This window comes from Cololabis saira, chromosome 21 (genome assembly GCF_033807715.1).
Source record: "Cololabis saira isolate AMF1-May2022 chromosome 21, fColSai1.1, whole genome shotgun sequence".
Taxonomy (NCBI): Eukaryota; Metazoa; Chordata; class Actinopteri; order Beloniformes; family Belonidae; genus Cololabis; species Cololabis saira.
In genome coordinates, this window is record NC_084607.1 from 25,602,642 (window position 1) to 25,630,208 (window position 27,567).

At 41.6% G+C, this 27,567-nt stretch overlaps 1 protein-coding gene across 4 annotated transcripts; it reads right to left on the minus strand.

The window, feature by feature from the left end:
- Positions 1 to 1,566: 1,566 nt before the first annotated feature.
- usp7 (ubiquitin specific peptidase 7 (herpes virus-associated)) lies at positions 1,567 to 27,535 on the minus strand. 4 transcript variants are annotated; one of them, XM_061712515.1, is made up of 32 exons: positions 27,438 to 27,535; positions 26,619 to 26,790; positions 22,836 to 22,940; positions 21,906 to 22,104; positions 20,966 to 21,104; positions 20,652 to 20,740; positions 20,420 to 20,528; positions 20,024 to 20,154; positions 19,626 to 19,680; positions 19,463 to 19,543; positions 19,095 to 19,185; positions 18,782 to 18,864; positions 18,277 to 18,386; positions 17,366 to 17,543; positions 15,859 to 16,003; positions 15,565 to 15,695; positions 13,981 to 14,115; positions 13,791 to 13,892; positions 13,443 to 13,548; positions 12,621 to 12,713; positions 12,429 to 12,496; positions 12,098 to 12,198; positions 10,202 to 10,355; positions 9,935 to 10,002; positions 9,348 to 9,456; positions 8,432 to 8,509; positions 8,165 to 8,265; positions 7,529 to 7,628; positions 6,926 to 7,045; positions 6,758 to 6,829; positions 5,635 to 5,725; positions 1,567 to 3,443 (listed from the first exon to the last, which is right to left on the minus strand). In XM_061712515.1, exons 2-32 carry the CDS (start codon positions 26,701 to 26,703, stop codon positions 3,337 to 3,339), a joined length of 3,336 nt encoding a protein of 1,111 aa, XP_061568499.1. In that variant the 5' UTR covers positions 26,704 to 26,790; positions 27,438 to 27,535; the 3' UTR covers positions 1,567 to 3,336. The 4 variants fall into 4 exon arrangements, with proteins under 4 accessions (XP_061568499.1, XP_061568503.1, XP_061568500.1 ...); XM_061712519.1 differs by lacking the exon at positions 27,438 to 27,535 and having other exon boundaries at positions 26,619 to 27,002; XM_061712516.1 differs by lacking the exon at positions 27,438 to 27,535 and having other exon boundaries at positions 9,348 to 9,450; positions 26,619 to 26,846.
- Between the last annotated feature and the right edge of the window lie 32 nt (positions 27,536 to 27,567).

The window sequence follows — 27,567 nt, forward strand, 5'->3', positions numbered from 1 at the left end:
GCGACAAATTCAGAAAACGTCAGCAGCTATTCTGGCTCTTTCAAGGATGTGTGTGTGATGGATATGTGGGGCAAATGACCATCATGCTCAGATGCTGTGTGAACAAAATCGCAAACTGGATGTGATTCTTGAACAGAATCGCAGGCTTTCGAACTCATTGATGGAAAAGACCTTGGAGAAGTTGTAAGCTCGGCTGGTGGAAATTGCGGAAATTTGGCTGTTTGGAGTCGCCATGATGTCAAAGAGAGACTTTAACCTTGCATTCACACCTGAGGTTGAATGGCACTGCCTGCCAGCTCTAGCAGATACTTGCAGTACAGGGATTTCAAGCTGCAGATGCAAAACTGGAGGGAAACAAGTGTGTATTAACACTTCATCGTTATGAAGGACTATGGCTGAAATAAACTAGAACAGAGTTCACAGACTTACTACTCACACACACACACAAAACTATAAACACATCTCCCACTACTCAACGCCTTTGCTGCCCCCTGTATGTTGTCTGGGTATGTTGCTGTTAATACAGAGGTGGGGGTTTTTTCTTGGACCCTGTTCCTGTAGGACACAGGGTGTATCTTTTGGGGGGGGTTTTTGTAATTTTTTGTCATCAGTAGCCACCACAGGATCTTATATATCAGCAAAATAGAAGAAATGCTGATTACTGCAGTTTATAATCGGCCCATCTTATACGACAAGACTTTGTGGTCGTGTCTTGACCCTGCTATGGTTTGTTTAATGGTATGATGAAGGCACAAGGGAAAACCCAAAGAGTCAGACCTTTATTCCTGAGTGAAGGCGCAGTAATGCATCATATCCATTTGCCGTTGAGAGACTTGCTTTTGGAGTCGACCTCCAGTGGTGAGTCCAGGAACTGCAACTTTTCTTTTGTCCTTGTTGGCTTCAAATTGGAATATTGACATTTGATTCCCATTTAAACTCATGTGAACTATTTAATTTCAGGTGATCAATATATCTGAATAACCTGCTCTTTGGAGATCCCCCACACAATCATCTAATCCAGACAACTCTTTTGCTTTGAGGTATTAATGTCAGTGCAGATTGATCTCCATTTTCTCTTTTATTGAAAGGTCGTGAGCAGACATTTCAGTTTTAAAGTATACTATACTATATGTTTTTAAAGTATACTATATGTTTCCCACATCCATGACCTGTATATCATGTAGTCAAGTTTGAGATGACCATGAAGATTCCCAGGCTTCCTGCTGGAAAACTAGAAATCTCAAACCAGCAAACAGGCCAGTTTAGACAAAGCAGAATTGCTGAATCAGCAGAGGGAACACAGGCCCAAGGACCTACCAAGGACCAAACCTCAGTATAAATATAAACCTAATGAACAAAAAATACATGCATCTTCTTTTCAATGAATTTGGAGCACCCCATCCTAAAATGAACAGCCGCAGTGAATAATATCCACATACCCTCTATCGCCAACGCTCAGTTTGAAGTGGTGCATTAATCTCTCCAGCAGTGATCTTCCAAGAATCCCAAACCACTAACTCAACAGTATTTTGTCCCCGTCTGGACAATTATAAGTCGAGTTGTGCATTTGTTTTTATAGAAAATTTTATTCAACATACATTTTCCAGCAAAAAGGCAATATACAGGAATAGTTGTCGTACACTGCTGCTACACTGATGATTTTAAACTGGAAAAGATCAAATTAAGGTTGCGATTCTGCCAGTCATCTTTGTATTGAAGTTTTTAACAAGACAAACCACCGCAGTTAGTCTTTAAAAGAAGAAAAAAATCCAGATGTAACAGAAAAAAATTCAATGGTGCATCAGGAACGCAAAAAAGCCAAAGAAAGAAAAAAATAAACCTACACACAAGAAATATGAACACCTGGCTCCTTCAGTACCCAACAAGAAAGGCGTGTTTCTCTTAAATTTTACACGTTCATATTTTTAAATATACAATTCTTAAATGTTGTCTTTACAGAGCCTCCTATGTGATATAAGGGGTGCATTCCATCTGTGCTTTAAAAACAAAGGAAAAATAAAATCATGGGATTTTTAAAGTGTTTCTTACAATGCTGGTTTCGGCTCTACACAATCCTCAAACCTGTGGGGCTTTAAAAGTGTCTGCAGCTCTACCAAGCACAGCGCAGTTACTGCTCTCAACCACCGGGGGGCGACAGATTCAAGAGAAGACGGAAGCTTGCGTGTGCGTGTTTGTGTTCAGAGGAATGACTAACAATAACACCACCGAACCCAAAACAAATAATAAAAAAAAGGAGTTAAGAGGGCAATCTTCATGCATGAGTGTTCCTTAAAGCCAAAATGTACATTTGCCAGTCCTGAGAAACCTTTAAGTGCCAACGTTCAAGATGAAATACAGACAAATCTCATTTTTCTCCATTTATTATTTTTTTTAAACAGATTCTGTTTTGCTGATTTTTTTTTTTAATTTTAATATACAAGGTCTGCATAAAGAGACAAAAAAAATTATTTTCTCTTCAACCAAACTAAGTGAGAAAGAATCGTGTGTAAACTTGGAAATACTGGTTTAACAGGATGGGAGCAGAAACTATCAAGAACTTCATTGGGGGCAACTAGTGAGCCTCAGAGTGAACGCCAGCCTGCAGCCGTTTATGCAAAAATAGTCTTCCACGAAATGACCATCAGCTTCTCTTTGTCAGTTAGTCCTCAGTCCTCACATCCTTCCATCACACTCTGCACACAGCAGTACGATTCCTCTAAAACAATCTCATTTAAAAACTACCCCCCAAAACAAAACTCAAAAGGAAAAAAAAACAAAAAACTGATGGGTTAGGTGTGAGAGGGAAAAAAAAGAGAAAAAAAAAAAGAAATAAACCCTAAAACTTATAGATCTTTATCCCAATTCCACTTCCCTCTTCACCCCATTAATCTTAAAATCCAATTTCTCCCACTTCCAGGCAGGCAACAAAAAGCAGGCAGTCACAGGTAGAGAAGCCAGAAAATAAAAATACAACCAAACAGCCTCAAATGCAGAGGGAGACTAACGAGAAAAAAAAAAAAAAAAAAGAAAAAAAAATTTACAACAAAATCAACAGTCAGGAGGTGGTTGGTGCAGTTTATTTTGTGGTTGAAGAATAATCCGTCAGCTGCAGCAAGATCCCGTATCACTGAAGACATAGTGCAGGTGCAGAGCTGTAGAGGTGTCCAGGCGGGGTGTTAAAAATGATGAATGCACACGCATACGAGCACACCCAAACAATCTCGCACACAAACACACACACGCAGTTGGTTACAGTCTGTGGTTATGGTTCGTTAACGTAGGAGGGGAGGAAGGCGGAGCGGGTGAGGAGGACAAGGAGAGGGAGGGTGGGCTGCTTTAGTTGTGAATCTTGATTGCTTTCTCCAGGTAGGTGTAGCGACCTCTCTTTGGAGCCTTGTTGAAATGATCCAACCCTAGCCAGGGCCGGGGGTGGGTCATATTACCTGTGGAGGCAAACAAGTCCAAGAGGTTGTTAGATGCATCTCCGGCTCCCTTCAACAATTCAATCAACAGTTTCAAGTCCTATCGGCAAATGCAGGAGCAGAAATGTGGGAATGTGAACAGAAGCAGTGGCTTCTGTCTCTGAGAAACATACTTTAGGTGTCACAAATAATTCAGGTGCAGCAAAACTGACAGTTTGAAAACATTAAGAGTGTCTTAACTTGTGCCAGAAAGAAATGGTGCCGTCATTCAGATCAGACAAGTGGCGTCAGTAACTCGACGTGAAACTACACAATCCAAAATACATGCTGTACTCATTCTCAAAAACTGTTTCCATAGTTTTGCTGGTTACAGATTTTGGCTCAAATGATCACAAGGACCAATTTGGGTCTGACCTTTAGTCATCTGGAAGTCTAAATCTACTTTGTAGACGACTCACTGAAGCAGAACTGCTTATACATCAGAAATACATAAAAAAAAAAAATCACATTCTTCAGAAGAAAAAGTGAACCGTTATTAAAAGTCTAAATGGTGTTGGTGTGCTCTTGCCAGGACACTAGCCTGCTTTGGGATTATAATCATTTGGATGCATTTCACTTCTCTGCATCTGTGCAGAGCATCTGGATTGCGTGCCACTGGAGGCCTGCGTGAACCAGGGCTTTGAATGCTAAATGGCCAAGTTCCAGCCCGAGGAATCTCGAGCAGACCTGGTATGGATCATCCGTTTCCAATGATGGAGAATTACATAGTCCAGTCTGTGGTTAATTTAACTATCCATCCTATAAATCAGGCTGAAATGTGCTCGGAAAAGAGAAGTAGTGTTGGAACGACATCATGCCGAAACTACTTAACCCCTCACAGCGCCCTGGCAGTGTCTTTGTGACCCTTAGAGCGCGTCAATGACAGCCGTCACCGGCAAATCAGAATTGGCGTATTGAGGTGAATGTTAACAAGGAAAGTGAGGGGGTGTGTCCCATGGTGCAACATCAAACCTAGTGCTGTGAATGACAGGGTATTTTCTTGTACTTAGGTTCTGTGCAATTAATCTCAAGAAACTGAAAACTAACTGGGCACTTATTTTTCAGTTCATTAACTTGTATCAGACATTCAGATGATAAAAAAAAAAAACACTCATTCACAGTTCCCTGAATGGAAACAGCACCTGCGTTACAATATTAGCCTGCTCCTGTACAATAGCAGTGGGCTTCCCGACCGCTCCTCATCCAAATGAGACCAAGTTCAAAAATGAGAGCGAGAGAAGCTTCAAGGATGAGGATGTTTGGACTGATTTGAGGCTTTTTAATTATTTTTAGCTCATCTCGGCGCTGTTCAAAAGTCCGTTGGTAGCTGTGAGCAGCTATGGACTCTTAAAGCTCCTGGTAGATATTTTTGTTCCTTATCCCCACCATCTCGATCCCTTTGAATTCTCTCCTCAGCCACCAGGTTTATGAACATCTGCACTTCAGAGTTGGACCACGGAGCAGACTTCTGTGCTGCCATTGCTTGTCGAATAAAATGAACAAGAAGCCGCCGCCAGAGTGGCTCTTTTGCTGATTTCCACCTCCTGACTCAGACGTCTGACGCCCAACCCCCCGACCAATCGGTGGCCTGTAGTGTGATGATGTCAGATACAGCCCGACTCAGCCGCTTAGAACGTCGGCAGAGTTGTTACGGAAAAGTATCTACTCGGCACGGGTAGACCCCGAGTGGAAAAGCGCCAAAATCAAGTCAAGGCGAGCCGGTACTAGTGGAAAAGCGCCATCAGAAGGAACCACAAATGTTCTCTGACCATACCGGTCAGGTTTGACTTACGACAATCGGAGGACGTTAAATATTAAGCAGATGCTCATGATGTTCTTGGTGAATAGTGTACAAGTACAATTAATTCATCAGCTCAATTACTGACGTCATACATGTTCTTTTAGAGTATATGCAAAATGTGGGGCTAGATGTCATAATGAAATAACCATCTCGTCATATGACTACTGCACATCTCTGCACTGTTGAGAGAGATCAGGATCTGCTGCTGAGCCCGAGCAGACACTACATTAAATAAGCAATCTCTGGCCCTACGGCGCATAAATACACGCCCTCTGCTTTATGTACGGACACGGTTGCAGCGACGCGTTCAGAGTTTCTAGCACCGTCGGTCGCAGTAATAACTCCTGGCATTTAAGGAGCAGCTGTAAATACCTGGCTGTGGTTCAAAGTCCGTCAGGTTGACCTCATACTCATCTTCAGTGATGTACTGATGTCGACCCATCATCACAATCGCAAACTTGAACTGAAAAACACAGAAACACACACACTTAGTTAAATCTAGTGTAGTAAATCTAAGTTTAAAAACTATTGGTTGAGAACTCTGCAGATGAAGTCAACAATACAAGTTTTTCTTAAAATAACGAATCTAAATAAAAGAGCCGAGTGCAAACAAATGTAGTTAGAAATACAAGTCTGATAAGTATTAGTCTCAATCAAATGCATCATGGTTTAATAGATGGACCTGAGCCTAAAACAATTTCCATTTACAATGTTATCCATGAGAAATGAAAACATTTGGAATATATAATTATAATGCAGAATTAAGACAAATACTGTCAAAAACTAGGATAAGGCAGAGTTGTATTGTTGCCAAATTTCCATTAACCTTGAATGAGCAATAAAAGAAATTCACATTTTCATCTTCAAACAAATACGTCTTCCCCCTTCTGTGATTTTAACACATGAGGAAACCTTCTCCAGGCATTTTAGAAGAAAAACTACTTCACCATTTATATCGTGACACAAAATGCATTGTTAATCCTGACACTCCTTAGTTTGCAAAAGAGCAGAACCGTAGAAGTCAAGAAACAAAAAACTCAAACAGTAAACACAGCTGTGCCAAAGGAGAAATTGCATTCAATAAGCAACATCTGTCCTGTGAAAGCGCGTTTGTTCCACTTGTCAATGTGGTTGTGCCTCTTTGTAAGACTAATCTACAAAATGTCTCAATGAAGAAAGAGTTCATTTTGATTTTAGAGCTCTTAAAAGATACATTTTAGATTGTTGTGACATTAGGGAAAGACAGACAGGTACTGTTTGCAGTAAATTTGAAAAAAGAAAATTTCCAACAAAAAAACAAAGAAAGAAACTGAACTTCTCCAAGTTAGAGGACATTACATTTTTCCAACAGTTCTGTCCCTCAACACTTAACAGGGAAGCTTTGAAGGAGGAGAGCAATTGTTGTTGTTTTTATGTAGAAAATAAAAACAGTTAATAAAAAAAGCATGATACCATTTTTCCCCCTCTTAAAAACAAAGACAGCATGATGCGTCACCTTCTCAAATTCTTTCTCCTGGATGTCCAGCATGGTCTGGATCCTTCTCATCACCTCCCGAAACGACTCACCCTGCAGAGAAAACACAGACGCAGGTTTGAATTAGGGGGGGGGGTAAACAAACAGATAAAACGTAACTTAAGTATATTTAGATGCGTGGACCCATACCTGTCTGATCTTAAGCAAGAAAGGAATTCCAAATGTGCCGAAGACTTCCTTGTGGAAGTGAGCAACAGGGATTAGCATTTCAGTATCCCTGTCCAAATCCACTTGGTCCAAAGGAATCTCCTGAAATCAGGTAAACAAACAAGAAGAGTGAGCGGAGACTTGCAGCTGCATAAATGACGTTAAACCTCAACACTAATTCTAAAATGTCCGGGACAAGTTAGAGGAGTTCAGTCAGGTCGGAGTTGGCAGTATGAGGAAGAGATGAGAGTGAAACCGTGATGACCTCTGGTGGCTGCAGCTTTCCCTATGCAGCAGTGATGCAGAGCTGCAATAGGGGTGTGGTGTGTGTGTGTGTGTGTGTGTGTGTGTGTGCGCCGCATCAGCTTTTAGCCTGAAGTGGTCAGTGATTATCTGTTTTGTTTCCCCTCTGACAAATTATCCAGATTATGAAGTACCAGAAACAGCTGATAGGTCAACAGTGTCATGTTCACGCCTTGTGAAAAGTGAGGGAGAGTCCGAAGGAGGGAAAGGACTACAAATAAAGTAAACGGGTAGAGATAAACTAAAACCAGAGGGGAGCATCCCATGCAAGTGGACACATACCTCTATTCTGAAGGTGCGGCTGGCAGCAGGAGATAAACATTCTAGCAGCTCGTCCTCCTGGTGAACCGCGATGATTTTATAGCTTACTATCTCTAACAGCCTGCAGAGGGGGGAGACAGAGAAGAGGCTTCCAGCAGATGTAAACTCTTCAAAAGTATGACTTTCAGATCTTTTTACCAAGAGGAGGGGGCAAGCTGACTACTCCAGAAAAATCTGACACAGCAAGTTTACAAAAACAAGACGAGGCTGGGAAAAGAGTTGAAAGACTGCAACTGTTCGACTGATGATTAAAAGATCTCAGAAAAACTAAAACGTAGCCTGAACTAACTTTTCTAAATCTCATACGCAATGGAGTAGAAATGCTTCTTCCCATCTAACTGGACTGTTTCAGTGTTTAAGCACCATTACAGGACAGCTCACGTCATCAAGTCCACCCAAGTCCAAATGTCACCAAACTGGATTGTGACCGTTTCATGATGTGAACCCTCATAATGGCTCTTTTTTTCCCCCTCACAAAAATGATAAGAGTTTTAGCTAAGTGAGGGTGTGGCTGCTTCAAAGAGTTTATCAGTATATAGCTGCTGGGCCACATTTCCGTCTCGCTCGAGTACACGCTCACTCCTCTGAGATGGATACCTGAGTTTCTCAGAGCCATTTTCAGACAGTTCCACTGCCTTTTTACATTCTTCCAAAAGGTCCCGGACACAGCCATGCTTGTCAGGATAGAGGGTGATCTCCTGCAATAGACGTGCACAGGTCAAACATTTGCTCGAGTCAAACATTTTGTCAATTATGTGTGGATTCATGAAACATTCCAGCTTCCTTAAGACAAAATGTCAGTGAAAGAGACGTATTTGGGGAAAAAAAAAAAAAAAAAGTAGCTTGTCAAGATGTGTGTTTTACCTCCTCTCTGAACTGGCTGTTGAGCCATATGGATTTAAAACTCCTCCTGTTCTCGAAGTCTGTGATCTTCATCTTCAACTGTGGACAAACAAATGACAAAAAGAAACAAAATTGTAATGTATTGCTACAAAAGAATTAAGTGTCAAGTCCAAACCATGATTTTCTGCACTCTTTCGCCTGGTTTCTGTTCAAACTACAACACCCAACAACTTGTCACGAAGATGCGCATCAAGGTCTTCCTGTATAATAGTGCAACAACAATCTAATGTTCTCGTATTAACATCAGCATTAAGTCCTATGCTGGACGATACATGGAGATCCACATATTTTAATAATGTTTTTTCACAAAGTTCACATTGAAATAAATATTGTAATATTGGCAGATTGTAGAAAATACTATAGAGAAAATGAAGTTAGTTAAGTACAAATGTCTTTGAACGTAGTGCTATTGGTGAGATTGCAACAGCGGCCTCAAACTAATAATTTCATTTGAATTTAGAGATTGTTTTGTTTGGAAAATGGTATTGTGACACAAGAGAACAAAAACAAAGCTCTATTGTCTTTTCCTAACCGTGTGTGTCTTCGTGGAAGCTTACAAAGTTAAGCTTAAATTTAGTTAGCTCGGCCAAGACCGAACTAAGCCACATCATTGTGAGCAGCTGTCTCTGCACGGGAAGACACCAGGCTCAACTTGGAGAGATCCTGAAAGTCTCCCCCCCGACCAGTTTCAATAATGTAATTTATTTCAATCGCATTACTGAAAAGAAAAAAAAAAAAAAATCATTGTACCAAAGGGGGGAAAAAAATCCAGAAAAATATGAAGTAATCCCCTCAATAATGAAGAAGAAAGAGTAATTGTGAATAAAACAAATGAGAAAAAATAAGAAAAGATACGCTTAAAGCATTAGGCTATTACCTGCTGGTAATAGAGTTTCTTGGGCTGCCGAGGCTTGAAGAATTGCAGCAGGTCTCGCAGTGTTCCCTCATAGTTGTGTCTGAGAGGATTCCCTGGACCATCCCTGTACCTGGCCACCACACCACCCGGCAGGGGGGGAGGACAATGAAGGGAAGGAAGCAGGAGGGGAGAGGAGAAGAGAAACAGAAGAGAGGAAAAACAGACAAGCAGACGAGGAGAGAGAAAGATGTAAAGAGGTTCAGAGTTTGAGAAGACAAATGGCAGCCAGAGGGGGAGGGATAAGAGGAAAACAAAAAGACAGGTGCAGGGGGACAGGTTACAAAATATTTTCTCTGAGAACTGCGCACGTTGGGTATAAATTATGTTCCGTTTATCAAAGCAGGAAACAATTATAAACGTTCTCCACTGAGAAAGCTAAGCCCCGTGCAATGTAGCAGTTTTATATCCAAGACTCAGTAGAAATCACAACATTCAGAGCATAAAGAAACTAAACAATAACAATACCTTATGGTGATCATGCATTTTTAGTCCTACTACATTCACACAGCATGCACGTCTTGTGTATGTAGATGAGACAACCCTCCTACCCCTGTGACTTGAAGAACTGCAGCAGCATGGGATCTGTGTTCAGCCTCTGCGCAACAGTCTTGGCCACCTAACAAACACAATCATCACAAAGGGGAAATCACTACAGCTCTGGCATCCTGGTCAGTCGCTCGAAACGACAAAAACATGACACAGAAGTGACATTTACACGTCACCCTGGGAACTTGGTAACTTTAAACACATATTCAAAGGTAATTGCTACCTGATCATTGTTAAAAAAGAAAATTTCAACATTCACTCAAGAGTACCTGAAAATAGTTCATGCGGTTAGAGAGCGTGACCACGAAGCCGGGGTCGTTGTGGATGGTCTTGTCACAGAAAATGACATCAACCCGGTGGTAGAGGTCCCGAAAATAGTCCTTGGCCGTAGGCAGCTCACTGTTATCGTTCTCTGGGTCGTCCCTGAATCATCGGAGGAAGACAGGGAATTTGATTGGAGCGACAGATTGTGCAGTATTGACACGGGACGGCAGAAAAAAGACAAGATGGAAGAATAAAGAGATGAGAGAGAAGGAATAAAAAAAGGAAAGGTAGGAGGAATGATGGAGGGGAAGGTGAAAGAAAACAAATAAAGGCAAGGTGAGAGACAACTTAAAAGGCGAGTATGAAAACAACTGAGGGAAGCAATGAAGGGAAACAAAAGATATTCAAAACCAACAGTTCTTGACCACTATTGAGGGAAATTTTCAAAAACTTATCAGACAGATGTTCTTGCAGGACTTCAAAGGTTTTAAATTAGTGTTAATATGCCGCATATTAGAGGTGAACCAATCAGATGGCAACATGAAGTGAAAGGCTTTAGGCCTGATCTGCCACAACCACAGTAGATCAGAAAAGTCTGTCACCTACACAAGACAAAAATAGTCCACATGAACTGTAAAAGGATGCAACTAAACGAAATATCACCCTAAACACTAAATAATGTAAAGAAGCACTAATTTCAAACTTTTTTCTTATCTCAGTCTCACGAAGAAATGGGAAATTCAAAATCTACTTTGGGTTTTCCTTGACTTTTGTCTAAAGTTCAGTTAAAGCTTCAATTACGTCGGACCAGCATAACCAAACGACAGACCACCTTATTTAGGGTGTCATTTACACAGCAGCTACTCACAGAGCAGAAAGCCAGTCAATAGTCAGCCAGATGTGTGGGGTTAAAACCTCTACAAAGATGACAGCAGTCCAGTGGAGCAACAATTCACTTATATTATGATATTTCTATGACCATGACGGAGCAACATATAGCACTTGCACAATACTGGACTGACCGAGGGGATCACAAGTTAGACAATTCATCCATCCATTATCTACACCTGCTTCCTCCCATTTAGGGTCAGAGGGATCTGCTGGAGCTTCTCCTGGTCCACGGCAGAGCCACACACAACACACTCCTATCCTGTCTCATTCAGAATCAATAAATTAACCTAACATGCATGTTTGTGGATTGTGAAAGAAAGCCGGAGCACCTGGAGAAAACCCCACACGGGGTACTGTGAGAGAATAGACTGATTCATGACAACCGTTCCACTTCAACTCTTTCAACTCGACTTCACTGCAAAAAATAGTTTCGTCCCATCCGGACCTGATGATTGGAGAGGATCAACTCTGGAGCTTCACGAGTGTTGAACAGCAGATTGATGACATCACTTCAAGAAATCAAGGTCTCAAATAATAGATTTTTTTCAATTTTAGCGAATGTAATAAAATTTTATCAATATCTTCTTTTTTTTTTTAAATCAATTTTAAAAAACTCAGCCATAACATGTCACACAGTCAAAGTCACAACCACGTCCTACTGGACTAAAATGAGCCACGAAGAAACAATTACAAAGTAATTAATAATTAACAACCACATTTCTCCACAGTCTTTATTTGAAGAAACTAATGAAGGTAAAATGTCTAAAAGGTAAGACAAACACTAGCAGGAATCATCAACATCAATAAAATGTCTTCTTGGTTTAAATGCACATGGCAACATACGGTGACAGCATTTTAACCTTTGTAGCTTTTTAAAGTTTATAATGTCACTACAAATTGAACACTGGCCTTGGAACAGAAACAAAGCACTTCAACACAAACAATCCCTACCAAAATGTCAGTTTTCAAATACTGCTCAGACTGATGTGAATGCACGAGCACAAACTTACTTCTGGAAGACAATGATGTCCCCATCCATGAGCTCATCCAGGGCCTTGTCCAGAGAGACGTCGTAGTCCTGTATCCGCTCCGTTAGATTGGGCTTTACTTCCTGCAGCATACAAAACATCAACATGGAACACAGTCGGACCCAGACCGGTAAAGCTGAACATGATTTGTAAAATCTTATTTGGTAAAACAGAGGTGTGAGACAAAAATGTTCTGAATATGTGTGAACGTGGCCAAAAGAACTTGAGACAAAGTTTGTACACCCAGACAGAAGAGCTTGGCAATGTGAGAGTGTGAAGTACTAGTGAGAAAAAGAAAGTGATTATAGATCACCTCATAGAGGATAAGGCTTGTTTCCTGCTGAAACCCTGCTCTCTCACACATGACTGTCAGCAAGTCTCCTGGTTACAGCAAAAAGAGAATCGGAAAATTATCCAAACCATTGATGAAAAACACTTTGACCACAGACAGAAAGTTGTTATCTTATAGCTATTCATTTGAGATAAAAAAGTTGCCAGCACTTACTTATTTTGCAGGATATAGGTGTGTAGATATGTCCACAATAATTTAAGCTTCTGGTTTTGGGATCATACATCTTCAAGAACAACATGACATCATCTGGAGGAAGAAAAAAAAATGAGGGGGGGGGGGGGATTAGTCACATAAGATGCAACACATCCCTAAAAGAAAAGCCTAGAACCGGGCCTAACACAGTCTTATATGTGCCAGCATGTCAAGATGGAAGGATCCATTTTTTAAATTTGGCCCTGATTGCTGTGCTGTATTGATTCACGTGTTCATTATGACTCCCGCTCAATTAATGATGTCGGTATCGGGCCGCCAATACTGAAATGAGGCCAATTCATGCAGTACTTTTAATAAATCAGCTTAAATGACCAAACACAGCACAGAAAGAAGACTTGTATCTTTGTAAGAAAATTAATTCTTCTGCACACAAGAGTATTCATCTTGGGGCCCGTTTTATAACTAAATAAAAAAATAACAAAACAACCCCGTACTATTGTTTGGTGCTCCTTGAGTCTTAAAATGTAATTCTGTTCAGTTTAATATTATCTATCTCCTGATCTTCTTGTCAGTCCATCCTCATATCATGGTGTCTTTGCTGAGCCTGACCAGTGCAGCTATAGGATATTGCTGCTCCAAGTCCTTAGAGCAGAGTCAGGTGTCTGACTGTTCCTAAAACCGGCAGCTTTGAACACAGTTGAATAGTCTTGGTTGAAAATATTATTTTAGCCAAAATATGCCAATGGGGGGGGAGAGGAAAAAAACAAGACACACACACAACCAAAGCCTCAGGAAATTGTGTCAACTTGTGAGTCTCCTTACGGTCTTTGTCGAACTTGGGTAATGTGGCCCCGCTGGCTGCCATCTCCGGATCCACCGTTTCCAGAAATATTGTCCAGGGGTTCTCATTGTCACTCAAGTCAATCATCTAAAACAAACAGACACGTTGCGTTTCAGAAATGTCGGCGTTCTAAACTGAACAACATATGTTCTAGCTTCGCTTTGTTTTCTCTCCTTATTTGAGATGAGCTTGATAAAACAAAGTGAGTACGTATCACATTGCAATGAGAAAGTTGCAACTGCCGACTAATAGCAGCATGCGACAAACATCAGCATACCAGCGCAGGTTACACGCCCACTAACAGCCCTTCATGGTGCAAACACACATACCGACTTGTTGCAGTCAGCCTCGTAGTCGAGCATGGCGGGCCGCTTGGTTCCATTGCTACGGGCCTGCATGGGCCATAGTCTCATCTGGTCTTGTGGGAAACCCTGCAGCAGATCAACACGGAGGTTTGTAGTGATTTTAAACCGCATACACCTCTGGTACTCCGGAGCAAACATGTCTGTGGCTGCTCACCATGGTCTGGGAGAGGTTCTGAACAAACTCTTGCAGCGTGGAGCTCTTGAGGACTTTGAAGACTGTGTACTTCACTTTCTCCTCATCGTACATGTCGTTGCCCTGATGACCGCAGAACTGGTCCTCGGTCACCATCTACCCAGACGTGGAAGATTAACAACTTTAGTGACAGTAGAAGTGGACCAGAACCAAAACAGGAAAAAGAATAGATTGTAAATAAATTCAAATTGAAAATAATTTATTGAAAATAAAATCCCAAAGGCAATCATATCTTCCAGCTCCCTAAGGTGCCTGTTGACCAAAGCAATTACATATTTCTACATTCATTTTAACACCCTACACATAAAAAACAGCAACAACAATTAGAGTTAGAGATTGAAAAGTAACGTGGTGAAAACAAGTCTTTTTTTAGGTTTAGAATTACGTTCATTATAGCTTCTTTTCGAACTAATTCATCCAGGGATTTCACGTGTTGTACTGGAATTAAAGCATTACTTTTAGATATTATCCAGAGACAAGTAATGAGTGATGATGAAGTTGGCAAAATAACAGTTTTTGTTGTTGTCTTTAACAGAATAAATGCATATCATTTACAAAGGTTCGTCAGTATTGGATCTGAACAAGATCTGACTGTTTCTCCTGTGATTTTGGTATTGAAACCATTTAATTCCCAAACCAAACAAATAATAATTTACAGAACAAAGCTGTTGAACATTTTCCACCCAGGTAGTCCTGCAAATGTGTATTATCTGCTTATAACAGAATATCTAAAGGGGCCGCAATTTTGAGATGAAATTCCAGGCAACACCTGGAGCAGGTGATTCTAGATGTTTACTTATTAGGGGTGTGAAGGCACACAAAAATCACGGTTTAGTACGAATGTGTGTACAGTTACATTCCTATTACTTATTAATATACTTCTCAAATAAATAGTTTTTATTAAACTAAGAGCATATCTGCTCAGTCTTTAAGGTACAGAGAGAACATAATACTTTGTTGTTCAATGTGGCATTAATTGAAGAAAAGGGAGATTTTATTCTTCATAAAACTAAACCCTTGTAATGTTGCATACAAGGCAACACAAATCACAAACGACATCATTACATTAGATACATAATGAGCAGCACTTGACTTATGTCGCAGTATATAAACCCAGAGTTGCTCATAACATGTACAAGGACTGCACCACTTCCTCATCCCAGCACACAAACACCAGAGCAGAAGCAATTTGTCGTCTGAATTCTGCTTCAGCTTCCCATGCCAAACCTAATAAACAACTTGGATGCGGAAATGGACAGAGCTTTAAAGTTCTGTACACAAAGAAAATGCAGCCGTTATTAGCTTCTTGTTCAGCAGAAGAAAAGCATCCAGAACAAGGTTGTAATTCTATACTGTACTTCCTACAGTGCTGGACAATAAAAGGTAAACGGGGCTCTCTTGTACCATAAACAGTTAGCACATCTCATTTCCCCTAAGCTGTGTTGAACATGTGTCATTCTAAGGCTGAAAGGCCCAAGTTCATCAAGACTGCCAAGTAGCAGAGCTCCAAAGAGCTGAGGGAACTTGGCGTCTCCTGCACCGTACCTGGACCTGCATGTAGAGGTGAGCTTCTTGGCGTTCCTTCCTCTTCTGGGCCTCTACCCTCTTCTCCTCCTGCAAACGCTCCACTAGCTGCTGGGGTATGTCCACATCAGTCATTGGCTGGAGCACCTCACCTGAGATATAAGAAGAAGTGATAAAATATGAGAACTATTTGCCAAACAGGCTCAAGAAAATAAGGAAGAAATCAAATCCCCTTCATGCCGGGTACAGTTCCTATACCGTCTGAAAGCTGATGCATTTTTAATATTGAGCAGGAAGAGGGATCGTGTTACTTACTAAGCTTGGACTCGCGGATGTAGACCAACATGTATGCGTTGGTGCAGTGGCGGACTGAGAGGTCGTCATCGTGACCACCATAGTTATGTTCTATGGCTTCCTCCTTGGTGCACCGTGACACCACGTCATCATCAAACTTACACCACTGCAGGAAGAGAATGATAGATGGAGAAAGATGGATAGATGGAGAAGGGCAAAGACGAGTATGGGGACAAGAGGAAAGAGTGAAGGGGTTTCACAATAGATGTTGAGAGAAGAAAGAAAAACGAGAGCACTTAAGACAACTATACTATTTCTGATGTTTTCATTCAATCCCAAAAAGTATAGAAATGTAAATCACACACATGTTGCTCAAATTAGTTCATATGAGAATAGTCACACTGAGGTCACATTACTGACAAAACACTCAAACTTAATAGACAGACCAAAATGGTCATTCAGATGTTTGTGTTTATATGTGAAAGGGTGTCAAACTGATGGTCAGAAAGTACTTGTCCTCCTGAAGGTAGCATTTATCCAACTGTGTGCGTCGTTGAGCACTTAACTGGGCTTTTGACAAACTCTCCCTTATTACAATACCAGCTCATCAAGAGACGCGTGATCAGCAGCTATGAAGAATAGGTTCTGTGAATACAAGCGGAGCGGTGTAATATTTTCCTATCGTGACTTTTCCGTCTTTAACATAAAAAGTAGGACTGTGCAAATGATAGAAGTTTAATGGCAAATAGAATTTTGGCTCCCGAAGATAATGTAGGTGAGAATGAACAGTTAAGTTTCCACACATTCTTGGCTTGTGTTTTGATCGACTCCCTAAACTCACTATATTCAGACTAAACTGCTCCAACTGCTATTTGTTTACTATAGTTTGGAAAGATGCTGAATATATGTTTAGGATGTTTTAGAAGTACATTGCGTAAGTGCACCAAAACATATCTGAGCAAGTTTATTTTGTTCTATTTATATTCTGTTTTTACTAATTTCTTTTTTAGTCATTACTAGTTTTCAAGAGATATTAGTTTTACAGGAGATTTCAGAGTCAATTGGGAAAAGGAATTGTAAAATTTTTTCCCCTTTGAAGTTCAAACAATATTTTCAAAACCAGCGACCAATTTTAAGAAATTCTGATTTCAATATTGGACTGAAATTATGATCCCCATTGGCGGGATAACAGAGTACCGTAGCTTCCGTCCAGACTAAAATAGTAAATTCTGGTTTTGGTACTAGAATCATTTTACTACTTTATTTATTTTATATAACAATTCATATTTTAGAGATGAAGTGACCAATCTCAAATGAAGTAATTCATGTCAAAGAAAACCTCAGTTCTTAACAGTCTAATCTTTTCAGGCTTGTTTAATCCTAAGTGAAAACAAAATAGCTGCAGTGCATCATAAAACTGTAGCTAATGGAGTAAAATCATTAAACATCACGACTACCGACAAATCCATCAAAATTCTCACACGCACACAATGTTTGGTGAAAGGTGCATTAAAAAAATTGTTCTTACAATTGGTTCCTTGACGCTCACTTTGCCGTCTCCTTTGGGATTAAGATAGACGACATAGTGACCGCCATGGTTGTCCCCGCTGTGGACTAACACTGCATGTAGGATGTAATTTGCTGGATCCTTGGAGTCTGGCTTCTGAAGGAACTCATCCAGCGGTAACTGATCTGGAAACTCAAATCTGTTGAGGAAAGGAAGAAAGAAGAGCAGTCAGGACAGGCGGAGGGGGGTGGGCGAGCAGGGCAGTTGAGGGGAAACGTAAAATAATTTAGGGGAAAAAGAAAAGTGAGATGAAAAGGATAAAGAATGAGGAGGGAGGATGGCAGGGATAAGAAAATCCAAGTAAAAGAATGAGAATGAGAAATCTAAGTTAATATTATAACTGAGGCATGACTTAAACGATATTCCACACCCACGTGCTTAATACATCCGTGAGGCTATACATATACGAGTCCCCAGGGGTCCGGTGGCCCCTGCACCATAATGAGGATGACTCAGAACTTGAGAAAAAACAGTGGAAAATTATCCTTCTTAGATGTCCATGCGTTTGGAAAATGTCACAACATTCTCTCAGATAGGGAACGCACCATTAGCTCACATAAGGCTTTTTAAGGAACCACAGGGCCTACAAGAAATAACCGAGGAGATTTCCTATTCAGCATCACACGGCAGGCCAGGCCGCGTTTTCATTTAGTGCAAATTCAAATGCCATTTCTGGAAACATGTTGCACCTTTAACCTATATTAATGTGGAGCAGACGCTCTAAAATTATATCCAAGCAAGAGCCACTGGCACAAAGTGTGACTATGTGTGATGGGGAGTGATCTACTTTAAGCAGGTCAGAATGCATTAAGCAATACAAAAGTAAACCTCGCAAAATAAATAAATAAAGATGATGTGTATGCTTGTCCTACCTGTCATTAATCTTGATGTTTTGGTCAGTCTGTGGGTCATACATGAACCTCATCAGCTGTAGATGAAGGATCGGTGGGAACGTAAGGAACTTCACTCCCTTTTCTGCCTCCTGTATTGGAAACAAACATTTTAGTAATCTGATTAAAACTTTTTCTTCCCCCAGCTTTTAAATTTTATGTTTTATCCAGACAACTGATTTTCTCTCCTCTTAATGCAAATGCTTTTCCATCATGTTCACACCAGGCAGGTGAGTAGACCCACAATACAATTTTATAATCCCACATCAGACCAGCATTGGAAACTAATAAATAAAAAAGATAATCAGAATAGAAGACATTTCTCTCTTTTTTTTTCTTAAACTCCAGTCATCTAACCTGGAATTTAAATCATTTGCCAATTTGAGAGTACTGCCATCTAAATTCGACATCAGACAAAGACAAAAAGAGAGCAAACTATAATAAGCAGAACCACCAACAACTGCAGATCTGGACACTGAAACCTCACCTGAAGACCATGTTCTCCTGCATCATATTTGTTGTCTCCATCCAACTGCTCAGTTGCAACATAATCTTTGAAAGACTCGAAAACTGAAAACAAGAAGACCAACAGCTCAAGACACCAATACTGACAAAAATCAATATTTCACTGATGCTGTAAAATACTAAATCCTTGTTTTCCCCAATTCTACTATCAGCAATCAACAGTTAAAGGGAAATAAACCCAGAGAAAACAATGGGTAGTTGAGTGAAAAATAAACTTAGTGCGGCAAAAGCATTCCATTGTTGAGTAAAACCACTTAGGTTACATTTGTACTCACTGTTTTTCTTTCCTTTTATGCTAAGCTGAATGTCATAGTAGTCCTCAATCCTCTCAGACCGGTAATCCACATGCTTACACTGGATATATGACTGGAGAAAAGCACAGAAACACACCCACGTCAGACTGCATGATAGAAAAGGGTTGGTTTAATAGATTGAAGAAAAAAAAGACACGGTTTACAAAACCCACCGTACCTGATAAAAATTCCCGAGCAAAGCATAGGCCTTATAAACGCCCAACAGCTAAACGTGTCTGAAATTTCTTTTATACGATTCCAATACAGTGATTATTAAAAAAAATAAGACAAAATATGATATAATATCAAAAGTAATGATATCAAAACAGGAAAAGAAGGAGAGAACATACCACCATCTTTCCTCTGAAAAGTTTGGGGATAGTTCCTTCAACGCAAGTTCCTTTCATTTTGTTCTCCACGTTGTCAAGGAGCTGCAACACACATGCAACTACACGTCAGCAACCATTCAGCATGAAGAAATACAGATTTTCACGCGCCTATGAGAGTACTCACCACTCTGCACAGCTCTTGTACATCATGTTGCATGAAGCTGTCAAGCGTTTCCCACCTTCAAACAAAACATTTACGCAGAGAAGCACTTTAATAGAATATCTGCAGATTAGGAACTGTTTGTGGCTAATTTTGATATGAAAGGCTAATAAAAAAAATGAAAATCAAAGACATCATTTTAAAGTGAACTAAATGAAGCATTTGCAATCTATTAGTATTTTTCTTTCTATGGTTTAAATCCTAAATTCAAATCGTGTCCAATCACATTGTGACAGAGTTGCACTGCAGGAAATCCTTCAACATTTCAAATTATCCATGCAGGAGAAAATTCATCCAACTTTCATTAAGAAAAATCAGAAACAGTATTGGATTAAAAGAAAAACAAAACACAAAAAGCCTACCCAAAAGACTTTGTGAGTTTCTTGGTGCCAACTGGTTTGTCACTGTGTTGCAGTTCATAGAACACCCTCTGCAGTGCCAGGGGAACGCTCTTCGACGAGTCATCTCCTTCTGTGGGCATCATGTACACCGCCTGCACAAAGGATCCACAGCAGAATTACCACACTTGGAACAGAGTTGCTGGTTTTCAGAGAGGGAATTGATTATATTCACATTTTAATACTCAATTGACGATTAAGCCCGGCATTTACAGAGCTGCTAATTTAAGCTGGGGCGTACATGTTGGTTACTATGACAATGGTGGAACCCTGCAACCTTTTTGAACATCTCACCTCTCTTTGATATTTGATTAGTTATCTGTGACACAGGTAAAAACCACATAAAAGGTGAAACCATACCCGCCGTAGCTGGTTAGTGAAGAACAGCGTCTGAAGCAGGCTGTTCATGTAGCAGGTCGCTCCCTGGTTCTTTAGTCCGACATATCCTGTGTGTTTCTTTGAGTCCCAACTAGTTAAAAGGGACAAAACAATGTCAGAGGCATAGATAAAATAGATAAAAGCTGAAAACAAAAAATAAATGCTAATTGGGACTATCACAGAAAACAACGCTCAGAAATAAAAGATTGCATACGCCACTCCATGTGGGGCATCTGCCTGGACGTAGACTTCAAATGTGACTTTGTCATCATCAACGAAACCTCTCTCGGGGTCAGTCACGTCCTGCAACACATTAGTAAAAACTATTGAAGTAAAACTTTGCCAGCCCTGCTTTATGGCATCAACTGAACCAAAATAAATCAATTTGTGATAGGGTCTTCCATGTGTTAGATCATTAGCAAAACAACAGAGGGCAAGCTTTGTGAGTTGTTCCAGGCCTGATAGACAATCTGTTCATATAAACTAATCCACCCCTTTATTCATTCTTCTTAGGTTTTTTTTACTTACACTCCAGGACATGAAGTTAGAGAAACCCCAATCATTCTCCTTGTGGAAGAACAGGTGACTGATCCTGCGGCTGAATGACTTCTCGTCGTCTTTGTAGTTGATGATCTTCAGCATGGCCTGTGCATGACACGACCATGACCTGCAAACCCAAGAAGACAATCGTTGAAATTGAATGGATTCCTAACAGATTTTTTCATATCTTAGTGGTTCTTTTCAGCTGCTAACTTAAATTTGTCTTCAAGAACATGTTGCTGAAAATCCTCCAAACTATGAAAATGTACTGTGTGCAAGTACAGGCAATATTTACCAAAACCCACCAAAAAACATCAACAGCTCAGCCAGCTGTTTTCCAAATTGTACTATAAAAGTGAAAGGACACCTGGGACTGATCAAGTTGTGACAACTGAGATGTATACCCGAAGAGTGCAAAATGTTCAGTTTCCTCATCAAATGTAAATCGAACTGAAAATTGAGATCCAAATAGACACACGTGGCTTCTGGAGCTTGCACAATAAAAGATAATCAAAGTGTTTGTGCTTTGTTTAGTTCACAGCTTTTCAGCAAAAAGAAGAGAAAAAAAACATGTTGAAACACTAATTTGAGATGTGGGCCAGTATTTACTAGAAGGCACATAAGAGATTATTACAAACAAAGAAGATTTGACAGTCTGATGCAAACAAAGCTTAGTTTGTGGCTAATTTTATAACTGTTCACACCCCCCCACTCGCCAATGCTATCCCAAACAGTTATGACATCCACTTCCACTACAGCTGTACTACAAGGAATTGATGATGTCTTGTTAAAGAGTCAGACTGACTTGTGAGCCTTCTGTCTCACCTTTTCAGTAGCAAAAACAGAGTATGAAGTCAAAACAAATTATCAACAGTCTTAACTTCGTATGCCATGCATCCCAATCCCCTCGACTCCCAAAGACACTTACGTGGAGTCTGACTCTGCATTACACTGCAGGAAGAAGCCAACGCTCTTCTGGTGAGGCCGGTCAGGATAAAACCGAGGCATCACCATTATCTTCCAAGGGAGGTTCCGGACAAAGCATGACGGGCTAAGCACAGATTCACTCAGGCGGCTAAAGCGCTCCACCACAAACCGGAACGTCGCCTCTGATCGCCAGCTGGTGTCTATGAAAAGATAAACAACAAGAAGAGAAGATAATTAGTAAATGGCGTTGCAATCAAGCCAATGATTGTTATTAGACGTCTCTTGGTGTCTGTGCCCTCGTGTCAAGAAAAAGAAGAGTTCAGTCGCAAGCGCTTCAGTCCTGTAACACTGTTACCAGCAGCTCTAACATGTTAATCAAGTTTGCCTGTAAAACTGTTCACCATGACACATGACTGTGCAGCACCATGCTACAGAACTTTGTTTCTTTCCCTCCAATAACCTTGCGAGATGTGTTAACTCAGGCTACCCATCTTAATTGGCTTTTTTGCACAGTCAATACCTGCAACTTCCCTTTTCACTGTTCTGATGACTCAGCTGGATTCCATGTGAAGCTTGCACAAAGCTCTTTGTCACTTTGAACTAAAACTGACCTGTACAAAGTACACAAGTCTTCTCAAGTCTTAACTGTCCATCGCTGACTTTGTGGTAGTCTTTTTGTTCCCCCTTAAAAGACATTAGGCCAGTAATTGGGTGTTCTAACATGTAAATTTAGACTTAATGCAGCTACACTTCAATGTTAATTGTATCCTTTTGCTTATTCATGCTCTATGCTCAAGCACACTAAACCATTGCCTTTAAACCCCAGATATTTAACAAAACCTTTTGTTTATGCATTCTGCTACATCCTCAATACTTTAACGCTCCAAACTGCAATGTTTTAAATGACTGTATATGCATATATCCTCCTCACCATCCTCCATGTCCTCCTCTGTATTGTTGTGTCCATCTGCCATTGCCACATTACCATTGATCACTGGGTTGGCCGGGATTCTTGGAGGGTCATCTGTGTCACCAGCTATGCAGAGAAAGGAACAATGTGAGAAGACTGTATGGATAGAGGTTTTTGAGGACAGACAACACAGTAGAGATTTTCCCCTCAACTTGAGTCAATTCAGCTGAGGGCTCCTCGTGGCAAACAACTGGACTTCAGTACCTCTGATACAAAACCGGGATAAAAAAACGTATCTAAATTCCACATGATGTGAACACTAAACATTATTAGTCTAGTCATTTTTTTAAATAAATTGTAAACGTATGATAATTAATAAAAAAAGTAGTAAAAAAAAGTCTGCAAAATTTAGCATGAGATTAAATAGATGTTTGCTTTCCCATTTTGTACACTCTGATGGGAAAACCGTGCTGAGACAGCATGACAAGTCTTTTCCCGGTCCGTGTGGTGACAGAGTGAGGGTGACAGAAAGGGAATGTGTTCATGCGTATGTGACAAAGCCTGCACAACGCAATAGTCGGCTAAATAATTATGGATACAATGTAGGATTAAACTGCAAGTCATCATTCCAATTGCTCGCACCGACAATTATCCAAGCTGAGTGAGGCAGCTCAGAGTACAGATCTCTGTTTCAATTCAACTAATGCCAGAGTCAAATGGACTTTGAGAAGATTTCTAGGAGTGAGTGAAGTCTAACAGTACCCTATGAGGATGACAGTGATTCTTAAGGGGACATGTGAGTAAAGGCAGAAATATTATTAAGACTTAAGCATATCCCCAAGTATGTTGCCAGTTCATGTCTTCTCTGACTGAGTTCCATGTACATTTTCTTCCTGATTACAGACAACATTGTGAGTCATGTGGGCTAGTCTTCAGGTGAGGTTACTGAGCGGTTCCCTTAGGAGACTGACCTCTTTTCCCCCAAGTGGATTACACCACGCTAATGAGGTCTGTCAGTCAACTGCAGCACAACCATGCCCTGTTCATGGTGTCAATCCATACTGAAATTTCTGACATGTGCAGTCAAAAATCCGGAAAACTGCAAGAGATGATTCTTGGTGCAGGTTTTTTAAACTGGGAAAAGAAAACCCTAATTGCAGAACTGGTAGTATTTCAACAGGATGACTTCTGCTCTGTGGAAACAAATTTCTAGAGAGCACCTCAGCAACAAACCTGAATGCATTCTGTATTTGGACTAAACTCATAACTTTAAAAAGAAAATGCTAACATACATATGCTCAAGTGAAAAGGGATTTATTTAAAAAATCTTCTCTGATAATTTAGGCAAATCCTCAGGCTTTGTCCTGAGTGACAAATGTGATTTCTTCTGTCAAACAACTTTATGTTTAGCAATCAAGAAAAACAAATATGCTTTAAATCCAACAAGTACAAGTTTTAACAGTGACTCCACACTGTGAGGTTACCATGCATCTAGGAGCATCCAACCACAATTAAGCTCCACTACATCCACAAAACGGACAGGTGGGAAAAAAACCAGCAACCATGAAATCATGCGTTTTTAACTCTTTAAATCACATCCTTTGGGTAATTAATTAGTGCCAGGACACATTTAATTCCACCAGCACTCTATGAAATGAAAAAGTAGTCATTCTCATTATATAACCTATACTACCAGTCTGACATCTTACTGTTGCAAGACTGACAAAATTACTGAAATATGCAGAAAATTTGATGGAGAAACCACACCACAACTATGTGGAGCCTGCTATCATGGGGAAATTCTATGTACGTGTAGCCATGCTATAAGATGTCAGAATAAGTAAGCAATTTTCGAGTGAGGAATGTTATCGACCTTGCACAGCTTAAGTGCACAGAGAGAACAGAGATGCAAACCAGCAGCTAGTCAGGAGGCCTTGCACCTGCTACTGGAGACATCAATCATTAATGATGATTAAAACTATGCATGCATCACAGGTATAGTTCTCTGTAACATAAACAGTATTTACAAATGCCTAGAATATTCCTTTTAGTGTGTTGCTGAATGACTGGCAAAAAAATGTGAATCAGAGTGGATAATAAAATTACTAGGACTGAATGACGCAGTGAAGCTGAGGAATACCAGTAGAGTCTGGCCGGTGCAAAGTTGACATCAGTAGATGATTTATTGAAGAAGGGAAGGAAAAAAAAGCCGGCAATTACTTTCTTTTATCTATATAACTATTTTCACACGCTTCAAGGGCTGGGCCTGACTCCAAATGGAGCTAACAAAAACACAGATCATTAAAAATGGCGAGCTCCATGCCTGTCGGTGCTCCATACAATGAAGCAGCAAATCCCCGCGCTGCCCGTGCGGGCCTGGCTGCAGCAGCTCCGGCCCTGCCAGCGCCTCAGCCAGCCGGTGACACGCTGCCAAACGCGGTCACATCACATACAGCCAAACGACAGAAAAGTGCGGAATGTTCCTTTGGAAAATGGCCTTATTTTGGCGTTAATGGTTGATGTGATGCACCGCTGACATCAAAAGCACATCGGGATTGACGCATCTGCGTCCCCGTGAGCTGCCTTAAGGATGATTTATGGTTCCGCGTTACACCGACGCAGAACCTACGGCGTAGGGTACGCAGCGACGCACACCGTACGGTTTGCGTCGCCGCGTAACCTACGCCGTCGATTTAACGCAGACCATAATTCAGGCTTTATCCGCAGGCCCTTATGAGCCTGAACAGTCTAGAACTAACACGGGGGGAATAAACATCACCTACAGTCCCCAAATTAAACTGTTTTGATTTAAAAGGGTGAATTTATAAACGGCAGCGGGCTAAACGGCCGAGGCCCGACGTTGGAGCCGAGCGATACAAAATACAAGCCACCATTTTAGAACGCCACACACCCCCTCCGTGAGGGTTAGCCGCGGCTAGTTAGCTCGCTACCTAGCGCTCCCATTAACACGGACGGGCCGTGGGGCTAATTCACTAGCCTACGGTTAGCTGCAACGCCAACAGTGCTCAGTAATATAAACTTAACAACACATTAGGACGTAAAAGACACTCGGAAGCTTCGTGCAATCGTGTTAATTTTGCCAATTTAAATTATTGAGTCCGGGCTGAGCAATTTTAAGCTAAAATACAATTTTAAGCTTTAGCAACTTTTGCAGAGCCGCATTTAGAGTAAAAGCCTGCTAGCACTTTTGAAGCTAACGCCATGTTGAACTGTTATTGACTTGATATATTTAGGATTTGCTTATTAGAATTAGAAATATCCCGCGCTTGAAGAGGAGAAAAGTTAAACAATAACAGCAGATTAATCCCGGAGCCCTAGAGAAGCGAAGGGAGAAGCTGAATTCACATAACGTGGTTTATTTCACAAAACTAAACAGCGACATTTGTTTACAAATATTTAGGTTATCAACAAGCAGCAGGCCCGTGATTCTGCACATGCATTTTTCATGGCAAAGAAAGTACACGGATAAACTTGTCACAGCAGGAAAGGCGTATAAAAAAAACTTAAGGGTTTATTTACAAATGCGGTGGTTGATCCGAATGAATGATTAAAGAGATCGATCTGCATCCTAATCCACCAGACTGATACACCGGTCCTGCCGCAGCAGCAGCTGTTATTGAGACACGCCGGGAGGAATAAAGCCCGTGCTTTGATCAGAATGAGGTCAGCTCTCAGATCTGCTGCAGCATCAGCAGAACCGGCCCGGCCCGGCGGGCCTGGTGTTTACTGGGATGAAACATGTGTAAAATAACACTCGTGTAACATGGCTGCTCTGGTACTCACCCTCCATCTCCATGTCCTCCGGCTCGCTGAGCTGCTGCTCCCCGGCTTTCTGCTGCTGCTGCTGCGTGTGCTGGTGGTGGTTCATGTCGGCGGGGGCTGCCGGCGGGACCAGGCGGGGATCCCTGCTCTCTCGGGCGGCCTCGACCTTGTCCTTGTCCAGGGCTGGCTCGGACTGTTGACGGGGGACAGGCGGTGAGGCGGGCGGGTCCGAGTGGAGCCTCGGCGGCGGCCGGGCCTGCGGTGCGACGACCTCGGCCTTGTCCGCTGTCAGCGCCGGGGAGCGGGGGGGGGACGCGGGCAGAGAAACGCGGACGTATTTGCTCGCTATTCGCCCAATCTCGGCGCCTTTTGGTGGGGGTTTTGGCGAGTCACGGGGGCCGGCCGGCTATGGTGGATGGATGGAAGGATGGATGGATGGACCAGGGCTGGAAGTAACTAAGTCAGTCCGGGTTCACCCCGGGAAACGAGGGGCAGAGAGCCGCAGCACGATGGAGGACTAACTCCCCTGATTGATACTCTACCTGGCACCAGGCAGATACACGCTCACAAAAAGGTGCAAACGTGAGAACAAAAGCCTCCTCTGCTAAGTTCTTCGTTCACCAGCCGTGCCTGCGGTGTCCCCAGTCCGTGTGCTGCTCCGATTGTCCCTGGTCTGGGGGGGAGCAGGGAGACTGTCCATTCAAACCCGCTCCGCTGCTGTCGGCGTGGAGACAAGGGGATGCCAGGGCCCGACACAAAACAACCCCCCCCTCGCTCCTAAACCGCCCCTAACACGACGGAGAGCAAATACGCGGCGCTCGCTTGCATGTTGTGACTAACCTCTGGTTGCGTGGAGAGGAATGCGCGCCCCGGCCAGGTCTGTGCTGCTGTCGACCCGCTCCTCCCGCGGCTCAGCTCGGGATGTGCTCGCTCTCGCTCAGGGAAGGATCAAAATGGCGGCCAAGCTGCT

Coding starts and splice junctions, on each gene's coding strand:
- usp7 (XM_061712515.1), bottom strand. CDS start 26,703: ATGAACCACCACCAGCACACGCAGCAGCAGCAGCAGAAAGCCGGGGAG. Junction 13,893..13,980: donor AGAACCTCTCCCAGACCATG/GTGAGCAGCCAC, acceptor GATCTGCTGCAG/GGTTTCCCACAAGACCAGAT. Junction 7,629..8,164: donor AATGGCTCTGAGAAACTCAG/GTATCCATCTCA, acceptor CCCCCTCTGCAG/GCTGTTAGAGATAGTAAGCT.